General features: G+C 54.5%; 2 protein-coding genes across 3 annotated transcripts; both read left to right on the top strand.

Annotated features, from left to right (window-relative positions):
* The first annotated feature begins 1,157 nt into the window (after positions 1-1,157).
* Positions 1,158-6,705, top strand: GTF2H4 (general transcription factor IIH subunit 4). The gene is made up of 14 exons (XM_082664322.1): positions 1,158-1,310; positions 1,948-2,090; positions 2,346-2,450; positions 2,807-2,938; positions 3,208-3,304; positions 3,400-3,488; positions 3,703-3,814; positions 3,964-4,032; positions 4,222-4,305; positions 4,550-4,682; positions 4,864-4,994; positions 5,634-5,681; positions 5,855-5,933; positions 6,402-6,705. The coding sequence occupies exons 2-14, from the start codon at positions 1,951-1,953 to the stop codon at positions 6,572-6,574; spliced, it is 1,392 nt and encodes a 463-aa protein (XP_082520448.1). The 5' UTR covers positions 1,158-1,310; positions 1,948-1,950; the 3' UTR covers positions 6,575-6,705.
* A 127-nt stretch (positions 6,706-6,832) lies between these two features.
* Positions 6,833-18,628, top strand: VARS2 (valyl-tRNA synthetase 2, mitochondrial). 2 transcript variants are annotated; one of them, XM_082664571.1, is made up of 30 exons: positions 6,833-6,963; positions 7,437-7,664; positions 7,797-7,878; positions 7,995-8,095; positions 8,387-8,508; positions 8,881-8,947; positions 9,040-9,137; positions 9,672-9,753; positions 9,924-10,043; positions 10,501-10,612; positions 11,324-11,412; positions 12,108-12,198; positions 12,338-12,465; positions 12,583-12,686; positions 12,874-12,955; positions 13,273-13,349; positions 13,429-13,504; positions 13,794-13,899; positions 14,117-14,187; positions 14,316-14,441; positions 14,665-14,769; positions 14,927-14,995; positions 15,120-15,198; positions 15,319-15,446; positions 15,579-15,731; positions 16,525-16,731; positions 17,432-17,543; positions 17,689-17,864; positions 18,050-18,178; positions 18,296-18,628. In XM_082664571.1, the coding sequence occupies exons 2-30, from the start codon at positions 7,464-7,466 to the stop codon at positions 18,389-18,391; spliced, it is 3,189 nt and encodes a 1,062-aa protein (XP_082520697.1). In that variant the 5' UTR covers positions 6,833-6,963; positions 7,437-7,463; the 3' UTR covers positions 18,392-18,628. The 2 variants fall into 2 exon arrangements, with proteins under 2 accessions (XP_082520697.1, XP_082520698.1); XM_082664572.1 differs by lacking the exon at positions 6,833-6,963 and having other exon boundaries at positions 7,342-7,664.
* Positions 18,629-20,214: the final 1,586 nt, after the last annotated feature.

Below are 20,214 nucleotides of genomic sequence, written 5' to 3' on the forward strand. Positions count from 1 at the left end.
CCTTAATTAAGAATGAAGTTGAGAGTTTCTTCATTTGGTTACAAGGCACTTGTATTTCTTCTGTTTATTGCCTGTTATTTCTTAATATTTCTACTGTGTTCTTTTTCTTATTGCTTTATAAGAGCTCTTTGTATTTTGTCTATTTTATGAAATATTTCTTCCCAGATTGCAATTTGTCTTCTAACCTTACCCAACGTTTGCCGTAAGGAAGCTTTGTCAGTTTTGTGTCATTCATTCTTTGAGGATTTTAAACATTGCTAAAGAAACGGACCAACAAAACAAGCATGGGTGGGCTACAAATTATAACAAAGTCTTAGTTCTTACCATTTTGATTCCTGGTCACTGGCAAATGAACTTCAACTCCCAGTTCGGGCACTTTCTAGATGTCTGGCTGTGGGCAAATTTCTTAATCTCATTGAGCTTTCGTCTTCTAGTCTGCAAAGTGGGAATAACAAAACTTGCCTTATAGGAATGTGGGGAAACGTGTAGCTCTGGCTTTGCTGAAGACGTTCCCTTCCCTTACCCCGCAGTAGTTTCATAAATCAGACCAAACAATTGGTTTCTTTTTAAATCTGCATTTATTAGGATCTTCTAATTAAACGGGAGGTGGGGAGGTGGGTGGAAGCATGGAGGACGTGACAATTAAGATTTATTGAGTACTTACGTGCCGAGGAAAGCGCACTGGATCGAATTAACTCCTAATTCGAGAAAATGCTCTGGAAAGTGCATTATTCCGATTTCACGGGGAGCAACTGAGCTCAAAGAACCCAGTTTCGTGCGTCTCCAAACTCAAGCGCCTCACCACCATGTCTTTTCTGCACCTCCGCCAGGAAGCTCTCAGGGCATTTCTACTCCCAGCGTCCCCACTCCAGCTCAGGTCGGTTAGATTTGCCGTTGGCCGAGAAGGCGGAGAGCTACGCGGAACAAAGCGGCCCAACCTCTGGTGCCCTCGACTCTCTGAAGTAAAAGCCAGCCTCTCCCCTCTAGGCTTCCCCGCGGTGCCTCTTGGGAGTTGTAGTCAGACGCGCTTCAGCTTGCCCCCGGGTGGGGAAAGACAAGACTCCAATTCCCAGTATGCCCTGCGGCCGGCGGGCGCAGCGCCGACTCTTGTCCTCCCTGCTTCTCCACTCCTTCCCTTCTTTTCTGCATCCTCCACTCTGGTCTCCTGTCGGTGAAATCCTTCGTCCCTCTCCCATTTTTTCCTCTCATTTTCCGCCATCCTTTTCCCTATTCCCCGGAGCCAATGAGAGACATTGGCTCCGTTTAAGCGACGAGACTTGGAGTGCACGAGGGAGGATCGACACTGAGTGGTAAGGGGGCTGGGAGAGAAGCGGTGGCGGAGGTATAAGAGGGAGAGAGTTGAATGAGAGGCGAGGACTGGGAGGAAAGTAGGGGACAAGTTAGGAGATCAAGCGGTGTGGGTCAGGCTGAATGGGGTGAAGTAGTCTTGGGGGCGGGAAGAGGAAAGAGGTGGAATTGGATTTGGGAGACATGGAGGGGTAAGGTAGTTATTGCCGTGCCCAGCACGAGAAATGGGGCCAAGAAATAGATGGGAAGAACGGACAGATTTGGAGCTTATAGGCTGCTCAGACCAGGAGAGGTAGAAGGGAGAGAGGGTTGGGTTCCAGCAAGTCTCTTTGTCACTGCTTAGGTAAAGATGAGACCAGTCACTGAAATACAAAGTTTGCAAATATGGGACAGTTAACAATTCTGCCATCTAGAAATTTAGAGAAGACTGGAGTTGAGGCCAGCAGTGGGGCGAGGAGGCAGGAAAGAGGGGAGGTTGGTCAGATTTGGGAGAAACAAGAGGAGATGAGTGACATGAGAAAGGAAACCATAGAAAAGATGCGTTTTTGTGGGGGCCAGTGGCTCTGGAGCCGGAGTGAGAAAGTTGAGGGGCAATACTGGCATGGACTGTGGGGGAACGCTAACACTTGCACTTTTCAGGTGATGGAGAGCACCCCTTCCAGGGGTGGACTGAGTCGAGTACACCTACAATGCAGGAACCTGCAGGAATTCCTAGGGAGCCTGAGCCCTGGGGTATTGGACCGATTGTATGGGCACCCTGCCACCTGTCTGGCTGTCTTCAGGTGAGGACACCCTTCATGGCAGGGACCATGGTGGGGAAATGTAATAAGGCCTGCAGACTGGAATAAGTTCTCGTGGGTAGAAGCTTAGCCCTGGTGGGCTTGGAGATTGAAGTGTGCCAAACCAGATGGAGGTAGTGGGGGCAGCAAGACTGGTGAAAGTGTGGGGGGTGAGGTGAGGTGTTTGAGGCCATTGAGAGCAGGGATGCAGTTCTCAGGCAGCTCTGATATTAACAGTTTCCCTCTCCTGCCTTACAGGGAGCTCCCATCTTTGGCTAAGAACTGGGTGATGCGGATGCTCTTTCTGGAGCAGCCTTTGCCGCAAGCTGCTGTAGCCCTGTGGGTGAAGAAGGAATTCAGCAAGTGAGTGTCTCCGGCATTCTCAGTCAGATACAAATTTCTTAATAGCCAAGTTTCCCAAACTGCTGTTCTTGGGACACTTCCAAGAAATACTGATGGGAACACCACAAAACTTGTAATTAAGCAAGTTTTGGGAAATTCCGTTTACTGTATTTTGCCTCTTGGAGAGTTCTGAGGTCTGTAAGAAGGCTCTGGTAGGTGTTACAGTAAAGAAATTTGCCTTAAGAAGACACTGATCTTACTCTGTGAAACAGTGTTCCAAAGATCACCAGTTCAGAACAGGCAGAAATGGAAGCCTTTATGGGCCTCCTTCTTTCTGTTCTCCAGACATCCCCCTCACCTCTCTGCTTCTGTTCCAGAGCTCAGGAGGAAAGCACGGGGCTGCTGAGCGGCCTCCGTATCTGGCACACCCAGCTGCTCCCTGGTGGGCTCCAGGGCCTCATCCTCAACCCCATATTCCGCCAAAACCTCCGCATCGCCCTTCTGGGTGGGTATGTCACACCTTTTCCTAAGATGGGCAGGGGAAATAGTGATTAAACTGCTCATTAAACTGCTGGAGGGGAAGCTCCTGAGGGGGCCTCTCTGGAAGCTTGTGGGCTCCACTTTGGAAGCTCCTTTAGGAATAAGTTGGACCAGACATAGCTACGTGGTGTAGGAAATGTCTCCCACTCATGGCCCCTGGGGACGAAGGTGGAAAAAGGGCAGAAGGGTTGGCGGCGAACACAGGCAGGGTTCCTTACTCTCGACCGTCCTGGCATAGGGGCAAGGCCTGGTCTGATGACACAAGTCAGCTGGGACCAGACAAGCACGCCCGGGATGTCCCCTCACTTGACAAGTATGCCGAGGAGCGATGGGAGGTGAGGACTTGGGACTCTGTGTGTGTCTCTGCTTGTGCTCCTACTTCCCACGGCCTTTAGAGGCGTCCGACTCTCTGTTCTCTTCCGTTCCTCAGGTGGTCCTGCACTTCATGGTGGGATCCCCCAGCGCAGCCGTCAGCCAGGACTTGGCTCAGCTCCTTAGCCAGGCTGGGCTCATGAAGAGGTGAGGAAGCCAGAGGTACAGCGGCTCTGTTTTGCCGTCTGCTTGGGTGCCTGCTAAATTGAGTGTCCACATCGGGTCAGGATTGCAGAGGGTTGGCTGTAAAAGGAGAGCTGAGCAGAGCACGGCCAGAGATAAACCCCCAAAAATGTGATCACACAGGTGGGATGGTGGCCTTTCTCTGCACACCTCTGCCATGGGCCCTCTCTGTCTCTAGTGCTGAACCTGGAGAGCCGCCCTGCATTACCTCTGCCGGCTTCCAGTTCCTGTTGCTGGACACCCCGGCCCAGCTCTGGTACTTTATGTTACAGTATCTGCAGACAGCACAGGTGAGCAGGTCAGGGGCTGCCTGCCGGCATGCTCTGCTCTTCCCAGGACCCACTGAGAGACTGCTGCCCGTAGACTCTGTTCCCTGATTTTTTCTCCTCATTTCCTCCCTCCCATCCCTCCCCCTTTGTCTCTGCCCATTCCTCCCTAGAGTCGGGGCATGGACCTTGTGGAGATTCTCTCCTTTCTCTTCCAGCTCAGCTTCTCTACTCTGGGCAAGGTAAGCTGGGGGCTTGGGTGGGCAAGATGGGAAAAGAGTAGAGAGATGGGAAAGGGAAATGAGGTTATGGGGCAAAACAGTGAAAGATAAGAATGAACAAAGATGGGGAAAGAGGGAGTGAGTGTATGGGGTTGGGAAAGGGAGGATGAGATGTGTTTTGGACCCCAGCTGGCCATCTCTCTTCCCTAGGATTACTCTGTGGAAGGTATGAGTGATTCTCTGTTGAACTTCCTGCAACATCTGCGTGAGTTTGGGCTTGTTTTCCAGAGGAAGGTATGAGCACCCAGATACATGGCTTCTAGGGAAGAGGCAGGGTGGTATGGTGCCTTGGCCTTAAAAAGGAGCGGGGTCTCGGGAGGCAGGAAGCAGTTGCCAGGACTGAATGTTTGGGTCCCTCGGGAGAGAAATTGGGAGTTGAGGTTCTGTGCACTGGAAGGAATCTATACTGTCTGAGGAGGAAGATGAAGGGCAGTGACGCCGGAGAGAGGGCCTATTGCCTTTCCTTTCTCCTTTCCAGAGGAAATCTCGGCGTTACTACCCCACGCGACTGGCCATCAATCTCTCGTCAGGTGTTTCTGGGGCTGGGGGCACTGCACATCATCCTGGATTCATTGTCGTGGAAACCAATTACCGGCTGTATGCCTACACAGGTGAGGCTGGACAGAGGGCCCCTGGGAGAGCAGGCTGGGGAGGGGAGTGGGGAAGGGGAAAGGAGGAGGGACTGCCAGTTTCTGGTCATGTAAACTTGGTGGTTTACAGAGTTCTCTGAGGCTTGAGCTCTGGGTGTAGAGGAGCCTCCTAATCATTACTCTCTTCCTATCCTCGGGTCAGAGTCGGAGCTGCAGATCGCCCTCATTGCCCTTTTCTCTGAGATGCTCTATCGCTTCCCCAACATGGTGGTGGCACAGGTGACCCGGGAGAGTGTGCAGCAGGCCATTGCTAGTGGCATCACAGCCCAACAGGTATTGCCTCTTGGGGAAGGTGCAGGTGGGAAGAAAGGCTGCACCTGGCCTGTGGGGTACAGGGTGGTCACCTCATGGAAGGCTAGCATGGGGTCTGTTACAGTAGGTGGTGGTGAGTTGTCTATGTTTGAGCATCAGGCGCACGAGAAATCAAGGCGCTAGGTGTGGGAATAGGTAGACCGGCGAGGGGAAAAGACACGGAAGAAGGACACCACCACTTCCTAGATGCATAGATGGCCTAGTTGTTTCTCTTCTCTGAGTCTCAGTTTCCTCATCTGGAAATAATGAGAGTTCTCACCTCATAGGGCTGTTGGAAGGATTCAGTGAAATAAAGGTAAATAATTTAGCTCAGAGCCTGCCATGCAGTAAGTGCTCAGAAATAATAGTTGTTGTTATTTTAAAGATAAAAAAATGAAAAACAAGACTATAGAAAGGACAGATGTGTCAAAGAAGGAGTAGCAGACATCACCAGTGGGAACAGCACCTGGGGACAACAGCTAAACTGGGATGGGTTGAACTGTTGACAGGCATGTGCCCATGACTTTTTAAACAGTTGCTATTCAGTGACATTAGGTGACAGCTTAGCTAGCTTTCCTTCTTTCTTAAGCCCTTGATCCCAGTTCTTGTCTGTTTTCCTAGATCATCCATTTCCTAAGGACAAGGGCCCACCCAGTGATGCTTAAACAGGTACAAACAGGAGACTGGAGGTACAGACAGCTGCTGGAGGCTGACAGCTCTTGGCATCTGGCGATGAAGTGATGGAAAAGAGAAAGGGGCACCTAAATCTGGGGAATGAGTGGAGGGCTAGGGTTGTCTGGAGTAGTATTCCTGAATCTTACAGCCATCCCTTGCCCCTGCAGACACCTGTGCTGCCCCCCACCATCACGGACCAGATTCGGCTGTGGGAGCTGGAAAGGGACAGACTCCGGTTCACCGAAGGTGAGTGGCTTTTGGCAGTTGATTCTTGGTCATTGGCCAGAGGAAGGACAATTCAGTCTTGATGAACTGAAAAAGCTATTCATGCATTTTAATTTTTGTTTACTGCATGGGCTGGTAAACGCATGCACTTTTTATTTTGGGGTGACTCGGTGGCAGTAAATAAATTGTCTCAAATCAGTGCAATTTAGATTTAGCTAGAAGAGGGAAATTGGGAGGGATAATTCATAGTAATTTCTCTGGTTTTGGTAAGCATTAATGGGTTTTCTTATTGTATTATATTGCTTTCCTGAATATGCCTGGATCACACTAGTGTTAGAATGAGCCCTGGAGGAGGCAAACATAGATTAGTATTTAAACGTGGTGGATGGCAAGCCCAGACCGCTGCCCTGAGGCTGCCACCCAGGGGCGCCGCGCCTCAGTTTCTCACCTCCTCTCTCTCCCCTGTCGCTCCTGACCTGCGGACCCCAGGCGTCCTGTATAACCAGTTCCTGTCGCAAGTGGACTTTGAGCTGCTGCTGGCCCACGCTCGGGAGCTGGGCGTCCTGGTGTTCGAGAACTCGGCCAAGCGGCTCATGGTGGTGACCCCGGCCGGGCACGGCGACGTCAAGCGCTTCTGGAAGCGGCAGAAGCACAACTCCTGAGAGTGGGGGACCGGACCCGGGAGGGCGGGCCGCGTGGAAGCGGGCGCGGCCTCGGAACTCAGGAGTTTTTTTATTCACACGTCGGGACTCTTCTTGTTTAATAAAGTTGTTAAAGTGAACCATGCAACCCCCGGCGCCTCCCCGAGAGGCTACCCAGCTCCGCGGAGAACGCCCTCCTCTCCGTGTCGACAGCCATTGGACCTGGAGGGGAAGGAGGTGGGGCCGAGGCCAGTTACCGCGCATGCGCCCGGGCGGGGACCCGCCTCCCAGCGCCGCGGTGACCGCGAGTCAAGTTCCGGGGTCCCGTTAGCTGGTGCTCGAGCGCCTGCTGTCGCCGCCCTAATCGCCCGCAGCCGCGGGGCGCCCTGGGATAGCGGCGGGCTCACCGGGTGAGCGCGCGGCGGGCCGGCCTTCGGGGAGTGGGAGGTGCTGCAGGGTCAGGACCCACGCGGCGGGACGGGCGGGAAGGCCTGGCACGCGCTGGCTGGGGGCAGTGCGGACGGCCTCTGGGGCAGGCGGACAAGTAATAACCCTGGCGGGACTCCTTGCTGGCTCTCGGGAGCGCAAATGTCCATCATCTGCCAGGATCCCTGAGTCCTTTCTCCTCCTCTGTGTCCGCGGTCACCCCCACGTCGCAGATGAGTAGGTTGAGGGCCTGAGAGTCCTACCCTGTCCTGGAAGAGCCCTGTCGACACCATGCAATCTAGTCTTCACAGAGGAGGGGTTGTGACGGATGGGATAGATACTTAAAATAACAGACCAGTGCTTGGAGGGAGGCAGAGACTAAGGAGGAGGATGTGATTTTGGGAGGTGTGACCCTCCCTCACCCCCCTAACTTCCTAGTGTGTTCTCTCTGGAACAGACCTTGGCCCCTTTCCAAGTACTCCAGATGCCTCATTTGCCTTTGGCCTCTTTTCGACCACCACTCTGGGGGTTGAGGCCCTCAAGGGGACTCCCCAGGTCCCATCCCATTTCCACCCAGTCAGAGCCCAATGGATCAGCCATCTCCCAGAGGAACCGTGAAGCCAAACAGAAGCGCCTGCGACAGAAGCAGGCGGCGCTGGAGGCTGGAATCGCTCAGAAGAGCAAGGTTAGGGGTCAGACAGCTGGTCCTTGGTTCTCTGAGAAATCTTGGGAGGGAGCTGGAGGAGAGACTGGCTGGATCCAGATACCTGAGGTATATTCGAATTGCATCCCGCCTTCTGGTTCCTCCTCTCCGCAGTCACCTGCCGAATCCAGTAAGGCCTGGACCCCTAAGGAGATAGTGTTGTATGAAATCCCCACGGAACATGGTGAAAAGAAAGGTAACTAGGACGCTTGAAGGCCTTTTCCCTCACATTTTGGTTGCCCATTTGGTCTGCCGAAATGCAACCTGGAAACAAAACTCGGGAGTTAGTGGAGCTCTCCTCTTCCTCCATAGATGTCTCCCGGCCCCTGCCTCCTGCATACAGTCCCCAATATGTTGAGGCTGCCTGGTACCCTTGGTGGGTGCGAGAGGGCTTCTTCAAACCAGAATATCAGGTTAGTACCTGGTAGGGAGGGGTGCTAAATGGTCCTCAGGGCAGAATGGCCCATGAGGTTGGTGGGCATGAGTCTGGAGCTCGCAACCAGCCACACTGCAGAGGCTGCCAAAAGCAGGGAGAGCTTGCCTTCTCCCTCTGGTGCCTCCAAGGTGTCCACAGGTTTTCCCCTTCCCTGTTATTTGCCCGACTGTTTTTCATGCAGTTCTTTCTGCCTTGGAGACACCAGAGTGTGCTATTTCCCCAGGGAACATGCAGCCCTGTCTTGCCCTTTGACTTTCCCTTCCTCTAGGCCAGGCTGCCCCAGGCCACACGGGAGACCTTTTCCATGTGTATCCCACCTCCCAATGTCACAGGCTCCCTGCATATTGGGCATGCGCTGACCGTAGCCATACAGGACGCCCTCGTGCGCTGGTGAGACGGGAATGGGGCTGCTTGAGTTCTTGGAGGGGAAGGAGAAAGTGGGAAGGAGTGAGGATAAACAAACATGTAAGACCAGGGATTCCTGTGAGGGTTTTTCTTTTCTTTTCTTTTTAAAAATATTTTATTTACTTATTTGGTTGCTCCGGATCTTAGTTGCGGCAGGTGGGCTCCTTAGTTGCGGCTCGCGGGCTCCTTAGTTGCACTTGCCAGCTCCTTAGTTGCGGCACGCGAACTTTTAATTGTGGCATGCATGTGGGATCTAGTTCCCTGACCAGGGATCGAACCCCGGCCCCCTGCATTGGGAGCGCAGAGTCTTAACCACTGTGCCACCAGGGAAGTCCCATGACGGTATTTCTTTTGCAGGCACCGGATGCGTGGGGATCAGGTGCTGTGGGTCCCTGGATCAGATCATGCAGGGATTGCTACTCAAGTATGTCTTTCGCCACTTTTCCTTTTCTTGGGTGAGAGAGTTCTTCCCCCAAAGCGACCTGATTCTCTGTTTGCCCTCTCATCTTGCTGTAGGCTGTGGTGGAGAAACAGCTGTGGAAGGAGCGAGGAGTGAGGAGACACGAGCTGAGCCGGGAAGACTTCCTTAGGGAGGTGTGGAAGTGGAAGGAGGAGTGAGTATGGTGGGCAGGACTGGAGGGGCCGAGACAGCAGGTTTGGGTCCTTGCTTCCCAGCCCCTCTCTCCTAACATGTAGTCCAGGTTTTTTCCATTCAGTCCTAACTTCCTGTGGTGACTTAAGCTCTGAAGCCCCTTAGCATTTGGTGGGGTCTCCAAGCTTTGTGTATATGTGTGTGTGTGTGTATTGTATACGTTAAAATGTAGATACTTGTGTATATGTACGTATATATGTGTATGTATATATGTATGTTTTTCCCTCTATTTATCCCATTTTCCCTTGCTTAGATTTCATCATCTCTCCTCAGCCATTCCCACTTTCCATCCCCCTGAAATTACCCTCTTGCTTCCAGGTCTGTTAACATGTGCCATCTTCTCTGTAAAGCTTCTCTGGGTTTCTCACAAATCGGCTGCCCCTTCCCCTGTTACTGTAGAACTTTATGCTTCTTTCAGTGTCATGGAAGGCCCCATACTGGGTTTGTCTGTGTCCATTAGCTTCTAGAGGCTAAACCAATGTCATACTCACTCCAGGAAAGGTGGAGAGATATGTGAGCAGCTCCGAGTGCTGGGGGCCTCCCTGGACTGGGACCGAGAGTGTTTTACCATGGATGCCGTGAGTGTTCCGTGCCGTGGTTCCTGTGGGTGTCGGGGAGGTGTTTAGAGCTCTGTGCAGGGAGGCGGGTTGCTGTGTGTGTTGGGGTAGCAGGGTGGGATGCCTGGGTCCCTGAGTGGGGTGATGGGCTGACAAGGGGCGGTTGGATGTGGACACTCAGATCATTCTAGGCCTCCTCAGTGGCTGTGACAGAAGCTTTCGTGCGGCTCTACAAGGCTGGGTTGTTGTACCGGAGCCGGCAGCTTGTCAACTGGTCGTGTGCGTTACGCTCTGCCATCTCGGATATTGAGGTGAGGCAGAGAAGGAGAGGCGGGTTTGTGAGAGCTCTGAGGCAGGGGGAGAGCTTGGACTTTGGAGCCAGACTTCCTGGATTCACATCTGAGTCTGGCCACCTCCCAGCTGTGTGGCTCCTGGCAGGCTGTTAGCTTCTGTCAGCCTCAGTTTCCTCAGTCTGTAAATTAGGGGTGATGTAAATGCCTGTGTCCTGGGGGTGTTGTGAGAATTCAGTGAGAACTCCTGGAAGGTGCTCGGCACAACACCTGTGCGTGGTTTCAGTGCTTGGTGAATATTTTCTGTAACTGTGGCTGCACAAGGATTAGGTGAGGGAAGGGAGGTGGCTCCTGAATCCTCCGAGTGGCTTTTAGATGGGTTGCAGGGAGGCGGGGCCGTGGATGAATGGAGGTGGGAAGCCGGGTGCAAGCCTTGCAGAAAGGCTGCTCTCTGACCCTGCTTTTTCCACGCCTCCAGGTGGAGAGCCGGCCCCTCCCTGGCTGCACGGAGCTTCGGTTGCCTGACTCCCCCACCCCTGTGTCTTTTGGCCTCCTCTTTTCCGTGGCCTTCCCCGTGGATGGAGAGCCTGGTGAGGGTAGTCCTCGGAAAGGTCACGCACTTGCCTCTGCTTCCCGTTTTCTCAAGCCCATGTTGGGCTGATGGAGGGAACCCACCAGCCTGTCTCGCACATGACATAAGGAACCTTGGTAGTGTTGCGTCCTCATGGGCACTCACCCTGGGTATCCCGGGCCATGTAAGAAAAGTGCACGTGGTCACTGCCCTGTGGGAGCTTAGCATAATTCTGCAGGAGGCTGCTACCCCCAGAAGAGACAAAAGATCAGTTCTGAAGTGTGGTTTGAACAATAACTGTTCCCAAGAGTTTGGAGAAGGGGAAGATAGATGAGCTGGAATAGTCAGAGGAGGTTTCTTGTAGGAGGGGCTGCTGCTTGCCCCAAAGAATGCACAGTATTTATGATCAGGGCACCGAGAACTCCCAGTGTCCTCTGTGCACCCAGCAAGGATTCTAGTTGTATTTATTAACATTCTGTCCTTGTCTCGCAAGCAAGTTATTGAGGAATTCCGCAGCACCCGACACCCCCTCAGGCCTCTGGTCATTAGCTTGGGGGAAACCTCAGGCTCCCGTAGACACTGGTCCTAGTTTTTTCTAGTTACTCCTGGGGGCCTGCTCAACTTTGACCATCCCTGTCCCCTCCCTTTGCCAGTTCTCCTGGCTTTAGCTTTGTCACGAGTGTGGGGTGAGGGCGAGGACCAACTTGAAGTGCTTGAATTTTGTCTTCAGATGCAGAGGTTGTGGTAGGAACCACGAGGCCAGAGACGTTGCCTGGAGACGTGGCTGTGGCCATCCATCCCGATGACTCCCGATACACAGTAATACACAGCGCGCGCTCTGCCACGTGGCCTTCCCACCCCCATCCTCTTCCCTTCCTTTTATTTTTTTTTGCTGTACGCGGGCCTCTCACTGTTGTGGCCTCTCCCATTGCGGAGCACAGGCTCCGCACGCACAGGCTCAGCAGCCATGGCTCACCGGCCCGGCTGCTCCGCGGCATGTGGGATCTTCCCGGGCCGGGGCACGAACCCGTGTCCCCTGCATCAGCAGGCGGACTCTCAACCACTGCGCCACCAGGGAAGCCCTTCCCTTCCTTTTAGAATGGCAGCTCCTCCTCTCCGCTTTCTCTTCCTTTTCCTAAAATTTACCTTATCTCAGTTCTCCAGTGGCTCTGAGTCTACTCCCTTCTCTTCCTGATGTTACACTTCAGCTCAGGGGCTGACAAACTATGGCCCGTGGTCCAGATCCACCTGCTGCCTGTTTTTGTACGAGCCACCCTCGTTCCCTGTGTATTGTCTGCACCTACATCATGTATTATCTAACTCGGCCATGGTGGTGGAGTGGAGTTGTTGTACAGAGACTGAATTTGCCTCTTGGCCTGTAAAGCTTAAGGCCCCTTAAGAAAAAGTTTACGGAGCCCTGCTCTGGGGCTCATATTCCCAGGGTTCTCATGCCCACCCCAGGCCCTTCCATCCCACACACGTGCCTGTCCTTGCTCCCTCTCCCTTCCCTTCAGCATCTACATGGACGACAACTTCGTCATCCCTTGACGGGGCAGCTTCTCCCCCTTATCACAGACTGTGCTGTTCAGCCACACCTGGGCACAGGTGAGTGGGGGCAGGGGAGAGAGAGGAAGTCAGGGCTCCTGGGGGACAGGAGGGAGGGATAGGGTAGCGTGGGCGATGACGATACATCTGGAAAAGCCAAGGTCAGGGTTCAGTGCTTACATCAGTTCTGCTCCCCTAGGGGCAGTGAAGGTGACTCCAGCTCACAGCCCTGCCGATGCTGAGCTGGGGGCCCGACACGGCTTGAGCCCCCTGAGTGTCATTGCGGAGGATGGGACCATGACCTCCCTCTGCGGGGACTGGCTGCAGGTAGTGCCAGCTCAGTGATACCCCGTTCTTTGGGGGCACCCTCTGCCCCATCTCCCCTCTCCCACTTTCTTGTTTTCCTAGCAGCCTTTAAGCTTTCCTGTTGCTGCTTTTCCCCAGGGTCTGCACCGATTTGTGGCCCGGGAAAAGATTCTGTCAGCACTGAGGGAACGGGGCCTGTTCCGGGGATTCCAGGACCACCCTATGGTGCTGCCCATTTGCAGGTAACCTCATTTTCACTCCTTTCCATAGGGACCACCCCCAGATGGGAATGGATGAAGCTTAAGAGTGACCACAGGGTGAGCTGTGCACCCCTTATGCTAGAATATGAGCTCTGTGTCAGTGTTGTTTGCTGCTGTATCCTCAGCGCTTGAGGGCCTGGCACGTAGTCGAGTCCTGTGTCCCTTTCAGCCGTTCCGGGGATGTGGTAGAATACCTACCGAAGAGCCAGTGGTTTGTCTGCTGCCGGGAAATGGGGGACAGAGCTGCCAAGGTGAGGCTGCAGTGTGAGGAGGGCCTGGGGCCTGGGCTGGGGGACTCCCTGAGCAGTGGAATGAAGAAACAGGGAGGCTGGGGGCCCTTCTGCCCCCCAGACCTCTCTAGCTGTGCTGTTGAGAGGAGAGCTGTGGGGATGGAGGCCTGGTGCCCAGAAAGGGCTGGCTTGCATCCTCACTCAAGCCCAGAATCTTCTCAGGAGGCTTGGGAGGTTCTTCCTGAGTTTTAGAACCACTTCAGAGACCACTTGTCCCATTCTTGGGGGGTTGAGGGGTGCAGGTAGGGAAGCACTGTCTAAAGGTCCTTTCCCTCCAGGCTGTGGAGTCAGGGGCCCTGGAGCTCAGTCCCTCCTTCCACCAGAAGAACTGGCAGCACTGGTTTTCCCACACTGGGTAAGGAGAAGGGGGGCTCTCAGGAGATGGGGAGGGGCCCACTGGTTATGCTAGGAAATCACTCGTGTCCTCCCGGCAGGGACTGGTGTGTCTCCCGGCAGCTGTGGTGGGGTCATCAGATTCCAGCCTACCTGGTTGTAGAGGAGCACACACAGGTTGGTAGGAAGAAGTGGAGGGGAGGGCTGGGTGTGGCTGAAAGAGCCTTAGCACAGGAGTCCAAGGACTTCCAGTGTCCGTCCCAGCTCTCTGCCTTCGCTGTGCTTTCTGGTCTTGGTCATGTAAACATCTGTTGTGTGATCAGAGCTCCTGGGCTGGCGATTCTTCATCTCACCACCAGAGGGTGCCAGCCATTCTCAGACCACCTGAGAACATGAAAACTCAGTGGTGTTTCACACCCATCAGGTGCTGGTCTTCCTCACTCTTCCCTACCCCTTACTTCTGCAGGGCGACGCGAAGGACTGTTGGGTGGTCGGGCGGACAGAGGCTGAGGCCAGAGAAGTAGCTGCAGAATTGACAGGGAGACCAGGGGCGGAGCTGACCCTGGAGAGGGGTGGGTACCGGAGCTGGGGAGGGCAGGGGAGGGCTTCTGGGTACTGAGGGAACAGGTACTGAGGTAGAGAAGGTAGGGTCGGGAAAGCTGGGAATGGGGCAGAGGGCTCGACCCCTGGTCTCTGTGGGTGGGGCTTGGGCTGGAAAGGTGGGTAGCAGTGGGCTGAGGTTCTGAAGCTGAGGTTCCAATTGTTCCCATTCCCCATTCTGTTTCCCAGACCCCGATGTCCTGGATACCTGGTTCTCCTCGGCTCTTTTCCCCTTTTCTGCCCTGGGCTGGCCCCAAGAGGTGAGGTGGGTTGAGAGGAAGAGAGTGAAGGTGGGGATGAGGAAGTGGGCCCCAGGGCCTCCAGGGAGTCTCGAGAAGAGCTGGAGGCCCTGGGCTTAGGCCTCTCACTGCTTATCTTTTTCTCCTAGACCCCAGACCTGGCTCGTTTCTACCCCCTGTCACTTTTGGAAACGGGTGGTGACCTCTTGCTGTTCTGGGTGGGCCGCATGGTCATGTTGGGGACCCAGCTCACAGGGCAGCTCCCCTTCAGCAAGGTAACGGCCCGGCCCTTTGGTGCCCTGCCCCTCTCTGTGACTCCCCAGTCTTCCCCAAGCCTTGTTGTCCATTCTAACCCCTAATGTGGGGTTTTCTGTGTTCCCAGTTCCTTTGTCCTGATTCACTTCCCAGCCTAACCCCTAAAGCCTGGAGGACAGCCAGGGGATCCTCCAGGGGAAAGTTCTCCAGGCCCCCCTCTGCTGACCTCCTCCATGCCCCCAGGTGTTGCTGCACTCCATGGTTCGGGACAGGCAGGGCCGGAAGATGAGCAAGTCACTGGGGAATGTGCTGGACCCACGGGACATCATCAATGGGGTGGAGCTGCAGGTCAGGATGAAGGGCCCGAAGAGGGATGGAGTTTTCAGGAGAGAGGAAGGCAGGGGAGGGGCCGGCAGGGTGGGCTGGAGCTGGGAGGGTCAGTAGGCGGGACCCTTGTAGGGGCAGGGTCTTACACTGAGGCCAGTGAATTACTCACCCACCCCAGGTGCTGCAGGAGAAGCTGAGGGATGGGAACTTGGACCCCGCAGAGCTGGTGATCGCGGCCTCAGCACAGGTGAGTCGCCAGTGTCTGACCCATCCCAGCCTCTAGCTCGTGGCCACTGGTTTCCTCTGCAACCCAGCTTCTGGCCCTGCAGCCTCATAGGCAGCTGCCACCCCTCTTCTCTTTCTGGTTGCAGAGAAAGGACTTTCCTCATGGGATCCCCGAGTGTGGGACAGATGCCCTGAGATTCGCCCTGTGCTCCCATGGGGCCCTGGGTAAGCCCGGGTGAGGGCAGCCGGTGGCAGCCCCTGTGCAGTGGGGCAGGGTGGGTCAGGGCCAAGGACTCCCCGTGCAGCCACCACCAGTGCATGCTCCCTCCTGCGTCTCCCTCCCAGGGGGCGACTTGCACCTGTCTGTCTCTGAGGTCCTGAGCTTCAGACATTTCTGCAATAAGATCTGGAATGCCCTGCGCTTTATCCTGAATGCTCTTGGGGAGAAATTCATACCCCAGCCTGCAGAGGAGGTAAGAGAGAAAAAAGGGGTGCTTGGGAACTGGGTAGTCCGACATCTGAGGCTTGGTGGAGGCGTCTAGAAGGAGAAGAGGCAGCGGAGTGGGAGTCAAGCTGTCCCACCCTGAAGCCCCTTCTGCCCGCAGCTGTCCCCCGCCTCCCCCATGGATGCCTGGATCCTCAGCTGCCTGGCCCGCACTGCCCGGGACTGCGAGCGGGGCTTCCTCACCCGCGAGCTCGCGCTCGTCACCCACGCCCTGCACCACTTCTGGCTTCACAACCTCTGTGACGTCTACTTGGTGAGTGAGGCGAGGGCACTCCCCCTGCAGACCTGCTTCCTGTGCCCTGGCGGAGAGCTCTGAACTGGGTTCCTAATTCTTCCCCCCGGACAGGAAGACAGATGAGATGGGGAAATCCTAATTCCCCTCTTCCCTGGGACTGGCCCGGGCGCTGTTCCCTGCCTGTCACCAGAAGAGAGAGGAGGAGGAGGGGAGATTTCTAGAAAACCAAGTCTGACAAAGCAGGATTGGGAGGCAGATGGAGATTTTTTTTAGTCCCTGTGATTGCTGAGTTTGGATCCCGGGCAGGCTGGGAGCTGGGAGCAGACAGGGAGGAAGAGTAGGGGTCTTTAGACCAAGGGCTTCTCTCAGAGGGAGGGCTTGTTAACTGCGGAGTGTCAGTCCCACCCCCAGAGCAGCTCAGCCAGCAGGTTGGGGGGTGGCTGGCAAGAATGTTCATTTCTTGTCCCAGGTGATGCTGACACTGATGGCCCAGGACCACTGCCCTAGATTTCTGTTTCTCAACTTTTAAAAAAATTTCTGTCTCTTTTTGATGAAAAAAAACTCAGTGCTTTTCATCCTAAACGACACAAACCTCCCTAACAATTTTATTCCCCACCCATCCCTGAGAGTCGCTGTCCTAGATTTCCCGTTGTCACACGCTCCACACTGTGTCCAGGGACAGTTGATGGTCTCAGAGATGCTGGGTGCTCCTGCCCGTGTTTACCCACAGCATCCCCACTGATAGGGCGGCGAGCGTGTGGAGGAAGGACATGGCCGTGGACGGCCCCTGACCCCTTGGCCTCCTCCCTAGGAGGCTGTGAAGCCAGTGCTGTTGCACTTGCCCCGCCCCCTGGGGCCTCTTCAGGTCCTGTTCTCCTGCGCTGACATCGGTCTCCGCCTCCTCGCCCCGCTGATGCCCTTCCTGGCTGAAGAGCTCTGGCAGAGGCTGCCCCCCAGGCCTGGTGGCGCCCCTGCCCCCAGCATCTGTGTTGCCCCCTACCCCAGTGCCCTCAGCTTGGTGAGTCACGTCCATGGAGTCTTGGAGTGGGACTTCTGGTCAAGGCTTGGGGAGCAGTCTTCTAGAAGGGCTTGCTGCTGTGGGGTCGTTGACAGTGGTGGTCTGTATTTTGCCGTGGAGTCTTTGGGAGGATGGATTGTTCCTGTAGGGCTGGGATAACTCCAGGGTGTTGGGGGCAGTATTAGCAAGTGGTTAGAGTAGGATGTTGTCACCAGACTGACACTAGCCGTGTGACCGTGTATCGGTTCGTAATAGTACATGTCATGGTTGTGATGAGATTAGTTGGTAGTGATAGGATATCCCAAAAATCTTAGTGCAGTGTTAAGCTTTAATAACTTGAGAAGGATAAAATGCTACAAACTCACCCAAAAAGTAATTCTAAAGTTTAACTCAATTTCTTTTTTACTTACTTGGTTTTGTGAGTTTTGAATAATACCTTTTAAATTCTGATTTTTGGTTGTTTGTCATCTCCAGTCAGAGCGACTAAACAGACATTAACCAGCGATCATCTAAGACCTTCTTAGATGACACCCCGGTTTTTGCCATGTTCCGTTCCTTGAGGTGGTGAATTATGTGTGTGGTGGAGAGAGCAGATCGTTGCTCTAAGGAGATAGGGGTGGGCGGGTGGAGGTTAGAGCCAGGAGAGTTGAGACCGAGTCCCCCAGGTGCCTGCTTACCCACTCTGGGTGCCCATCTCCAGGAGCACTGGCACCAGCCCGAGCTGGAGCGGCACTTCTCCCGGGTCCAGGAGGCTGTGCAGGCGCTGAGGGCTCTCCGTGCCACGTACCAGCTCACCAAGGCCCGGCCCCGAGGTGAGGCGGGCCCTGGGCTCCTGAGTCTCTGCAGACAGGAGGGGCTGGTGGGGAAGAGGGGGAGCCTGGAGGACAGAGCCCAGAGTTGGGAGGTGCAGGATGAGGAGCTGCTCTCTTGACCCTGACAGTTTCCTTTCCTCCCCAGTGCTGCTGCAGAGCTCAGAGCCAGGAGAGCAGGGCCTCTTTGAGGCCTTCCTGGAGCCCTTGGGCACCCTGGGCCACTGTGGGGCCGTGGGCCTTCTACCCCCAGCTGCAGCAGCTCCCTCGGGCTGGGCCCAGGCCGCTCTCAGTGACACCGTTCAGGTCTACATGGAGCTGCAGGTGACCAGAGGAGGCTGGAGGAGGGAGGGGTGGGGTTGAAAAGGATGTTGGGAGGAGGGCAAGGGGCGGGTTCTATAAAAGTGAGGTGGGCGGGGGGGGGGGAAGTGAGGAGAGATCTTAGAATGGGGGGAAGGGCATGCTGGGTGGACTGTAGATGTCTGAGCCTTCTCTCTGTTCTTCTGCAGGGCCTGGTGGACCCCCAGACCCACCTACCTCGGCTAGCTGCCCGAAGACACAAGTTGCAGAAGCAGCTTGATGGCCTCATAGCCCGGACCCCATCAGAGGGAGAGGCAGAGACTCAGAGGCAGCAGAGGGTGAGTCTGGGGCAGGCCACCCAGGATGCCTGACTCCCTAAGGGAATGTGGGCTGGGGACAGGGGTGGTGGGGGGAGGCTATTACCTCTGTCCTCACCTGCTTCTCTCCTTGCCCAGCTTTCTTCCCTCCAGTTGGAACTGTCAAAACTGGACAAGGCGGCCTCTCACCTCCGGCACTTGATGGATGTGTCTCCCAGCCCTGGGGAGCTTTGAGCTCTAACCATCCCTGGTAGCTTTCCTCCCTCCCAGACCCGCCTTTGAGGACAGATTCGGCAGCTGTCCTGGTGCCTTGGAGCCTCAGAGACCATGTGGTCCAGTTCCCTCCTTCGTCAATGAGAAAACAGACTGGTTTGGTCAGAGTGACTGGGTGTCCTCGAGACGCTCACGTTTTTGCCCCAGCCTCCGTCCTATGCAGTCCCACCTGGAAGTTTAGGAATGAGGAAATTCAGATAAACTAAAAAACCCAAACATGTCTGCTTGTGGTCCTTTTGTCCCTCTTTCCCCCAGCGGTGACTTTCTGCCTCTTGGTTGTTCCCTGACACTTTGGTCTGGGAGAGAGGCGGGTGGCCTCTTAGCGCTGGGTTCTGGGCCACAGTGGGAGTGTGGGTGCTGGGCGGGGCTCCCTCATTGGAGGAAGGAGGAGCTCTCGGTAGGGCCTGGGAACAGTGACCTGGCTTCCACCTACTTCCTGCACTTACTGACAATGGCCCGACTTCTGCAGGCCGTTCCTCTTCTGCTTCTCACCAGAAGGAAGCTTCCCTGCTTCTTGGCCTTATCGCCAAGGGTTCTGAGAGGATCTGGGACTTCCTGCAGGCCTCAGGGGAGCTGTAGGTTGTGCTGGGGATTGAGTTCCCCCCTGCTTCCGTGTACCTGAAACCAGAGTGCCAGGGACACACCGCCCAGCCCCAGGCAGGGATATACACATGCGCAGATGCCCACCTAGCCACCTCCACCTCCAGCACCTTGTCTCATTGGTGGAATTCAGGGGCCTGGCCCTTCCACACCCAAGTGACATTCTGTCCAGCAGCTCTGAGAAACTGCTGTATGTGCGGGCCTGTACTGGGCTGGGTCCTCTGTGGTGCCACTGAATCCTCCCAAGAACCTCACGAGGTGGATATTTGCTCCATTTTAGAGTTGAAGAAACGCGCTCAGGGAATAAAAGTAACTAGTCCGAAGTGTCAACTGGGATTCAACCCAGTAAGTTAGGTGCAAGTTTTCTAACTGCTGTAACCAAGCTTTAAAGATAATGGTGGCCAATCTATAAAAATACTGAATCACTGTGTTGTACACCTGAAACTAATATTGTAAATCAACTATACTTCAACTCAAAAATTAAAAAAGTTATTTTAGAAAAAACAACAAAGAAAATGGCTCAGACGAGATGGGTGTTTCTTTTGCTGGGCAGAAGCAGTGCAGGACTGAGATAGAGGGTCCCATACCCCTTTTGATCTTACTTTCCTGACATTTTGATACACTTCCCAACTCTGGGTCTAAGATCTTCTCCCACCACTATATCCACATCCCACCCAGAGGGAAAGGAAAAGGAGGGAGTGAGCACCTTCCTTTTTCCCTTCCCCCAGTTCAACAAGTATTTCTTGAGCACCTATTATATGCTGGGCCGTATTCTGGACCGTTGGATTCATCAATGAATGAAACAAACATCTCTGCCACTGTAGTTCTTTCATTCTAGCAGGGAGAGTCAGAAATAACACATGTAAATAAATAAACTAGTGTGTCTGAACGTCATAAATGCAAGGGGGGAAAAGGGTGAAATAAGGTAGGGGGCTCCGGTGCATATGTGTGTTGCGGGGAGGCAGGTTGTAATATGAAATGGGTCAGGGCAGAACTCATTATAAAGGTGAGGTTTAAGTAGAGACTTGCAGGAGTAAAGACTTGGGGTTTAAGTAAAGACATCCAAGTGGATGTCTGGGAGAAGAGTGTTCCAGGTAGAGGGAAGAGCTAGAGCAAAACAGTAAGATGGGAGTACACCTGGAGAGCTCAAAGAGTAGCAAGGAGGTGGTAGGGGGCGGTGGGGA

The sequence above is a fragment of the Grampus griseus genome (assembly GCF_964374135.1).
Source record: "Grampus griseus genome assembly, chromosome: 10".
Taxonomy (NCBI): Eukaryota; Metazoa; Chordata; class Mammalia; order Artiodactyla; family Delphinidae; genus Grampus; species Grampus griseus.

Bases quoted from the DNA above. Each gene is read 5' to 3' on its own strand.
- GTF2H4 (XM_082664322.1), top strand. From the start codon at position 1,951: ATGGAGAGCACCCCTTCCAGGGGTGGACTGAGTCGAGTACACCTACAA. The intron at 4,033-4,221 runs GTAAGCTGGGGG...TCTCTTCCCTAG, and splicing joins GCTTCTCTACTCTGGGCAAG to GATTACTCTGTGGAAGGTAT. The intron at 4,683-4,863 runs GTGAGGCTGGAC...TCCTCGGGTCAG, and splicing joins CCGGCTGTATGCCTACACAG to AGTCGGAGCTGCAGATCGCC.
- VARS2 (XM_082664571.1), top strand. From the start codon at position 7,464: ATGCCTCATTTGCCTTTGGCCTCTTTTCGACCACCACTCTGGGGGTTG. The intron at 10,044-10,500 runs GTGAGGCAGAGA...CCACGCCTCCAG, and splicing joins CTGCCATCTCGGATATTGAG to GTGGAGAGCCGGCCCCTCCC. The intron at 13,900-14,116 runs GTGGGTACCGGA...TCTGTTTCCCAG, and splicing joins GGAGCTGACCCTGGAGAGGG to ACCCCGATGTCCTGGATACC.